Source organism: Triturus cristatus, chromosome 9 (genome assembly GCF_964204655.1).
Source record: "Triturus cristatus chromosome 9, aTriCri1.1, whole genome shotgun sequence".
NCBI classification, from domain to species: domain Eukaryota; kingdom Metazoa; phylum Chordata; class Amphibia; order Caudata; family Salamandridae; genus Triturus; species Triturus cristatus.
In genome coordinates this window covers 762,525,110-762,533,807 of record NC_140592.1, presented here as the reverse complement: position 1 = coordinate 762,533,807, position 8,698 = coordinate 762,525,110, and the positions used below count along the sequence as shown (strand labels likewise).

Genomic DNA, 8,698 nt, shown 5'->3' with positions numbered 1-8,698 from the left:
CTCAAAGCCTAGAAGCAGTGATACAAAAAGGGTCACCTCAGACCAAAGACTCTATATGATCATATTACCAAAAAGGACTGGGCTGAGTAAGAAACATTTCAGATACCCTACTAAGTGACTGACTTAGGTTCAGCCCTACAGCTTTACATGCTAAGAATTAAATACACAATAACTTTTGGAAATAAACAATATAAAATAGAATACAGTGCTTCCTGACAAAAATACACAATAGTCCTGTCTTACTCAAAAAGATCAAGATGACAATGCATAACTTCACTGATTTATTCAACACAAACTGGGTACTGTTTGAGGAGCTCATGATAGAATCTGCATGTTTGTTCAAGTCTTTTTCTACACATGTAGTAAAGTGTTTTGCAAGATCCAATGGTCCAGCATTGCCATGATTAGTCTCTGATCGTTAGGTTTTATTTTTCCTTTTCATGATCACTTTGGTGTTTAGTAAAATTAGGCTTCTGTCATAGTCACCACTGTTGTTTTCTTTCTCATTTGTTCCATTGCCTTAAAATGGAAATGTTGCTGTTTAATTGATCCCATCTCTTTTTTCTGTTAAACAGGACGTTCAGCTGCACTATCAACAGGATTTAGACCAGTCTGGTGACAGAACAAAAAAAGGCTTTTCTCCTCAGAGTTGCCATCTATGCATTGGACCCTAGGATGTGGCCATTCATTACTTGTTGGCTTATAATGGGAGACTAGCATTTGTAGTCTACTATATGGCTCATTCCAACTTGTCCTTTGAAGACGTTCTGCCTTGTTACAACAGGTTTTATAAATAAAATGGAGTGTGTGGAGTATGTTCTTGTTCTTGTAGCCAACCAAGATTTTTCTGTGGCCAATCCATGGCTCTAAAGTTGGAGGATAGCACCACAGAAGGGGATGAGGAAGCTGGTTTATCACTTTTATTTTAGCTCATGGTTGAAGGAGCTAGTTAAAATGTGTAATATCCCATGCTGATGGTTTTGGTCATAGTCTAAGAATCCCAAGAGGGTCCTTAGGTACCTGTTTCAATAGGACTCTAAAACACTTGATACATGTGAAATGCTTGCTGCTCACATTCTGTGCTCTTATGATGCAGACTTACATTTGTGGCTCCTCTGATGTTTGCACAATGTTGAACTGTCAGTGAATTTCTTCTGGCACTTCTTACACTCGTAGGGTCTCTCACCAGTATGGATCCTTTGATGCCTTCTGAGATGCGAGCCATGAGCAAAACTTTTAGAACACTCCTTACACTGGTATGGTTTCTCCCCAGTATGGATCCTCTGGTGCATGCAAAGATCTGATTTTCGAGTGAAGCGTTTATGGCACTCTTTGCACTCATATGGTCTCTCCCCTGTGTGAATTCTATGATGATCTATCAGAAGCGATGATTGCCTAAAAGATTTACCACATTCTACGCAATCATAGGGTTTCTCCTCCCTGTGGATCATCTCATGCCTGCTCAGTGTTGACCTGTGAGTGAAGCTTTTCTGACACTCTGTACACTGGTATGGTCTCGCCCCTGTGTGGGTTCGCTCATGTTTTGTCAGGGTCGACATATGTCTAAAATGCTTACCACACTCAGTGCATTCATAGGATTTCTCCCCTGTATGTATTTTATAGTGTCTACTCAAATGGGAGCTATGTGTGAAGCCTCTATCACACATCGTGCACTGATATGGTCTCTCCCCTGTATGGATCCTTCGATGTCTGTACAGATCCCACTTGCGAACAAAGATTTTTTCACACTGCATACACTTGTATTGTTTCAGTTTTTTTCGGCCTGAAGTAGCACGAGCTTTGCAGTTATCACACTGATCCAAGTTCTGGCTGAAGTTCTTCTCACACTCAGGGCATTGTCTGTCAGTTTCTCCAAGTTCCTTCATCTTCTGTTCCAAAGATAAACCTTTTGTGGTGGAAATGGTTCCATTCTCTGTTGGAAGAAGCAAAGGTTACAGGTATTACGTTAGGTCACAATACAGCTTAAATGCAAAGGACCAAGTGTAGTTATTAAATACTACTTCATGACCATGGGTTTTTGTGACCCTCAGATAGAAATTGAGTAAAAAGGAGAAGTAGGACGCCAGTTAAAAATCTAATTTTATGAATAGCATCGAAAAAATTTCCTCACAACAGAAAGACATGCACAGTAGCCTAGTAAATGAGTAATATCCACAAACAGTAAAGAAAATATTAAATAAACCTCAAATACAAGGTGCTCATTTTATCTATTCTGCCTTGCATTTATGAAGAACATATAAAGGAGCTAGCAAAATAAATTTTAATGTTCGACAACACATTTATAATTAGAAATTGAACCTGTCTCTGATCCAGGATTTAAAGGCAGTACAATTTTTACAATGCTTAATTTAGTAAGTAGCAGGTGAAGGGATTGAAAACACTGGCAACCACTTTGAGCAGCGATTTTTAACATACAAAATGAATTTAAAAGACATGTTGAAAAAATATTAACGTTCAGGTTTGGATATTATATTTGGAGAAGATGGTTTTCTTTGCTGCATATTGCTTCCCTTCCAGTTACGGCTCATTGCTATGCAGGGGATAATAAGTTAAATGCATATTAAATTTGGAGTTACACATGATGGGATAAAGTAACTGTTGATCAGTTAGGCCAGAGTTGGATTATAATAACGCAGAGTCAATTTAATTTGCTATGGTTGCAGTACAGCAGTGAAACCAAGTAACCCAGACAGCTTTTATTTCTTACATTCCAAAATGTGGGGCACCATTTTGGTTCTTACAGCAGTATTGTTGAGATTTGTACTGTGCAGAGTACAGTGAAAATCTTAAGCAGGCATATTAGTTGAAGTACTATCCAAACCAGAGCTAGATAGGTCGAAATGTGTGCTTCATCTTAGCCTGACCACTTCTGCGTGGGCTGTTCTATTGCCAAGTGCTCTCTTCTTACCTGAGATTTTGGTAGAACCATCTTCCCATGAACACCTTTGGTGCGACACCAGAGGAAAAGCATTTGGGCTAGTAAATCCATGTATTTGACATAAGTGCCAAAACTACACTCAATAACAAATCGGATTGTTGTACTCTTAATAACGTTGTCCTTATTGGGATGGAAAAGCCCTCTGCATGGTAATGGACATACACTCCTGCCTGAGTGCCCAACCTTCTCATTAAAATTTCTAGTTTTTGTATAATATTTGTTTGTGAATTAAATAGAAAATGTCCTAATTTATGTGGTTGTTTGGTATTCAAATAGTAGAAATTCCTTAGGCCGGTGTCCCTTCTTTCCAGTAGTCATTCCTTGGGAGTCCACAGAAGTCAAAAGGTTAAGTACTCAGAAAGATGAGACAGGTGTGCCGCAGACAGGAGAGGCTGTGGCGCATAGACCTAGCGCCGTTGGGTAGGGATTTGCATAAACAGTGTTTGATGAAATATAAGGCGACTATCATGGAAGAAAAGGGGTTATATTACTCAAAGATTACAGAGTCGATGAAATCCTCTAGGGATCGTTTTAGAGTTATTATCTCCCTTACTTCCCCCCAGTCACAGATCCTTCAGCGTTTTCTCAGGAGCTCTGTGATAAAATATCCAACTTCTTTCATACCAAGATCACAGACATTTACTCCTTGCTTAAAGCCTCCAACGCGGGGTCGCCTGCTCAGTCTACCTCCCTTCTTAACGAAGAAGCGCTTATTGAGGACTCCCCCAGGCTACTTACTTTTCTTTGTTTAGCGTCTGACGTTACTGATCAGCTTCTAGAAGGAGTTAAATCTGGTTCCCCATTGGAACCCTGCCCCCTCAAGGTGCTAAAGATTGCTAGAGAAGTAATTGTTCCACACCTTACTGCTGCATTGAATGTAGCTATCTCAGAGGGACAGTACCCTACCTTGTGGAAGACTGCACTGGTAAAGCACTTTTAGAGAAGCCTTCTTTGGACCCTTTAGAATTGAAAAACTATCGCTCGATCTCATTGCTTCCTGTCCCAGCTAAGATTTTGTAAACCTATCTAAATTCCCACCTTAGCACCTATTACTTGATGGTTCATTACATAGCTTTAGAAGCCATCACAGTGCGGAAACCGCTTTAACTGCCGTATTTAACAACATCCATACTCAAGTGGACGCAGGGCACACCACGCTGTTAGTGCTACTTGACCTCACAGCAGCTTTTGATACCCTATCTCCTCCGAGGCTGGTTGAGCATCTCAGAGAGATAGGGATCGGGGGCTCAGCTCTGGGACTTCTTGCTTCATTTCTTAGTGACCGGGCACAGACTGTGAAAGTTGGCCAATTCTACTCGGTCTTTAAGCCCATGTTATGAGGTGTTCCTCAGGGCTTTCCCCTGAGCCCAACACTCTTTAATAATTATGTTGCCCTGCTTGCTGAAGTGGTGAGATCCTTTGGGTTGGAGGTGTTGTCCTGTGCGGACGACACCCAAATGATGTCCATTACTCATAATATCAAAGACTCTTCCCATAACTTCAGAAATTGTATGCAGGCAGTCTCCTCCTGGATGATGGCTAATTTTATGAAATTGAACGGGGAGAAGACTGAGGTCTTGATCTTCGGCAGCAAACTGTACATTTGGTCCAGCGATTGGTGGCTGGACATGCTTGGTGCCTGTCCCTGCCCTGTATCCCATGGGAAAAACTTAGGGATCATAGTGGATAATTCACTTAACTTGAGCGGGCAGGTCAGTATGACAGTGTCCACTTGTTTTGGGATTATTAGGATCCTCAGAAAAATCTCACATTTTCTTTCCTTTGACTCACTCAACAGGCCGTTATTGCCTTGGTAATGTCCAGATTGGATAACTGTAATGCCCTGTATTTGGGCATTAATAAAGGTCTGGTGCAACGTTTGCAGCAGGTGCAGAATGCTGCGGCCAGACTGGTGATGAGTCTTCCAAAATTTCATTCAGTTTCTGCCTCTCTCAGGATGCTACACTGGCTTCCTCTGGACAGTATGATCCTCTTTAAAACATTCTGCCGAACGCATAATGCCTTCTATGGCACAGGCCCGGAAGGTATTAAGGCAATATTCCATCGCTAAGCTCCAACTAGACAACTCCAGTCGGCAGATAAGAATCTGTTAATAGTACCAAGGTTTAATAAGGCTAAATGGGGAGGTAGAGCGTTCTTGACTGCTGCTGCCAAGTTGTGGAACTCTCTCCCGGAAGAGCTTTCTGGTCAGCTGTTACACACTCTCTTTCGTAAAGCCTTGAAGACCTGGCTTTTTTCACAGATTGTAGTGTAAGCATGCCATCTTCTCTGCCTATTAGGTCTGCAATAGTGCCTTGACGCCCTTGGGCTAACTTAAGCGCTCTATAAATTCAATATTCATTCTTTCATTCATTCATTCAAGTACCGCTGTTCCAGAAGTCTGAAAAGGCTCTTTTGAACACATTTGAGGATTTCCTAAAGGCATCTTAAGTATGCGGTTCCCACTTAACCTTTCTGATGCAAGACACAGTGGACTGTCGTACGATGGTCATTCATCACTACTGCTGCTCAGTTATGAGTACTATCACAATTGTCACCAACACCATTAACGTGCTGATGATGATGATACATTTTTTTATAGCATTTTGTTATTTAAAACCATTAAAATTACTAAAAACAAGGGACCTAAATTCACATGTTAAAATAGTACAATCAACATTTAAAACATATAGGGAACACTGCATTGGTTTACTGATAGAAAGGGGTGGACTCAAAAGTGCTAGTGCAGAAATGGGTGCCACAGTTATTGCTATGAACATACATCATTAATGCTGCCTTAACCATTTCCACCACCACCACCATTACTATCACAGTCAGTATGTTTGTCATTAATGAGCAGACACATCCAAACGTAGGCATAAACAAATGCTGCATAGATAGCTAAAGTCAGAACAATCAGTTTTGCAAAAGTCTGCTATATTCTTTGAAAACTGTAGATTGGAATTGAATAAAAAATACAAACCTCCTTTTTACATCTTGCCCAGGCACATCTTTAGCAGTACCGCCATCCTCAGTGTTTACCACTCATGGGCTCACATGCATCCAGAACATTCTTTTAACATGGGCACACACTACAGAGCACAGTATCCTTCATATACGGTACCACTCATAGGCACACATATCTAGCGCATTCATTTTTCATGCATGCACCGCCTCAGCACTACATCCTCCATTAATTGTACCAATAATAGGCTCACATGCACTCATCATGCATGCACTGCATTATCCTTGTATTGTACGCTTCCCAGACACATACACCACTCACACACTGCTTAGCACTACACACCGAACTAATGTAGGCCAAGAGTGAGTTGAGCACACAGTAGCAGAGCTTTAAAAAATAAGTGAGCCGTTAGGCCTCGCTCCTGTGACACAGGTTAAAAAGAACCTGTTAATGCCTACTTATCACTACATGGTATGCTGCTTCCACTGCACTTGTGCTACTTAACTCCTGTTGAAGGCAGGACCCTCTCACAACTTTGAGGGTAGCACTTTGGGCATCCCTCCTGGTCCAACAAGACCGCAATTGGTGTGACGGGCCAATGTCATGGCGCACTCACATGACCATGTTTGCCTATGACAACAAAAATCAGCATTAGGGATCCAGACATTAGTACATGGCCCCCTTCGCCGCCATCGTCAGACAGCATGGGCTCAGCATTGTATCCTATGCCACCCAGTTCATCCTCTCACTCACGAACAAACCCGAAGACACCAGACTCGGCTTCCAGGAAGGAATGAAGAACGTTGCAGCCTGGATGAAGGACAGCTGTTTGAAGCTCAACTCCGAGAAGACAGAGGTCCTCCTCCTCGGACCCTGCACCTCCACCTGGGACAACACCTGGTTGCCCCCCGCCCTCGGGAATCCGCCCACCCCTACAGACTACGCACGAAACCTCAGCATCATCCTCAACTCCTCCATCTCCGTGAACCGCCAGATCAACGCCGTCGCTTCCACTAACTTCAACTGCCTGCGCATCCTCCGTAAGACCTTCAAATGGATCCCCCCGACTGCAAAAGGACCGTCACCCACGCGCTCATAACCAGCAGACTGGAGTACGGCAATGCCCTATACACTAGAATCAACAGAACCCTTCTACACAAACTCCAAACCATGCAGAACGCGGTAGCCAGACTCGTCCTCGGGACACTGCGCCACAAACACATGACCCAACACCTACGAGACCTCCACTGGCTCCCCGTCGAGAAGAGGGTCACCTTCAAACTCCTCACCCACGCCTACAAATCCCTCCTAACATCAGATCCAAATACCTCAACGAGGGAGTATCCTTCCACGCACCCAAGAGGAACCTCCGCTCTGCTGACCTCGCCCTGGCAGAGGTCCCCCGCATCCGCAGAAACAGAACAGGCGGGAGGGCCTTCTACATCGCTGCCAAGACCTGGAACCAGCTCCCTGTGAACATCAGACGCTCTCCTACCCTGCACACCTTCAGGAAGGATCTCAAGACCTGGCTCTTCGACTGATCCGGAGCTGCACCCCCCCCCCCCCCCCCCACCCTTAGCGCCTTGAGACCCTTGCTTTATAAACCCTCTGATTGATTGAAACTCAACTTCCACAAAGGAATGCAAGACGTCGCAGTCTGGATGACCAACAGCTGCCTGAAGCTCAAAGCCAAGAAGACAGACGTCCTCGTCCTTGGCACCACCCCTTCTGCATGGGACAGCACCTGGTAGCCGACTACCCTCGGAAGTCCACCTACGCCCTCAGACCAAGCCAAGAACCTCGGCATCGTACTCGACTTATCACTCACCATGAACCGGCAGGTCAACGCCGTCACCTCTAGCTGCTTCAACACCCTCTGCATCCTCCGCAAGACCTTCAAATGGATCCCCTCTGAGTCAAGGAAGACAGTCACCCAGGCACACATCACCAGCAGACCGGACTATGGAAACACACTCTACGCCGGCATCAACAAGTCCCTACTCCGCAAACTCCAGACAATAAAGAACACCGCCGCAAGACTCGTCCTCAGCATCCCCCGAGACGAACACATCAGCCAACACCTACAAGGTCTCCACTGGCTCCCCGTGGAGAAAAGGGTCACTTTCAAAATCCTCACTCGTGCCTACAAATGCCTACACAATGGACCAAATACCTCAACGACAGAATCAACTTCCACGTACTCAAAAGAAACCTCCGATCTTCCAACCTCGCACTGGCCAAAACCCCCGAGCATCCACAGAGCCAGAGCAGCCGGAAGATCCTTCTCTCACATTGCAGCCAAGACCTGGAATGAGCAACCGGCAGACATCAGACGCACCCCCTCCCTGAACACCTTCAGGAAGACCCTCAAGACCTGGCTCTTCGGCTAAACATATCTGCGGACCCCCCCTCCCCCAGTGCCTTGAGACCCTCAAGGGTGAGTAGCGCGCTTACAATTCCCTGATTGATTGATTGAATTCCCAACTGCAAATGATCGCACACAAATGTTTCATGCCTATATTGAGAATGAAACACCAGAGGAAGACACTCCATATGAAGACGTAGAAATACCTCTCACTTACCAAGAGCATATAAAATTGGTTTAAAGGCACCCTCGTTTATACCAGAACACATGGTACACCTCACTGGCTGTTTTACCTGATGTATTGAACAGTTTATGAATGAGTACGGGGCAGCACCTGCCCTAGACTTAGGGATGAAACTGATAGGCAATTTTGCAGCAGTATCCACCATTATGTTGAGTAACATAAAAG

General features: G+C 44.3%; 1 protein-coding gene across 2 annotated transcripts in view; it reads right to left on the bottom strand.

Annotated features, from left to right (window-relative positions):
• Positions 1-268: 268 nt before the first annotated feature.
• The window catches only part of LOC146798800 (uncharacterized), a 209,232-nt gene continuing 200,802 nt past the window's right edge, over positions 269-8,698 (bottom strand). For both annotated transcript variants that reach the window (XM_085626100.1, XM_085626099.1), the window contains exon 10: positions 269-1,933. In XM_085626100.1, coding sequence (XP_085482226.1) covers positions 1,086-1,933 — 848 coding nt within the window. In that variant the 3' untranslated portion in view covers positions 269-1,085. The remainder of the gene's footprint in view (positions 1,934-8,698) is intronic.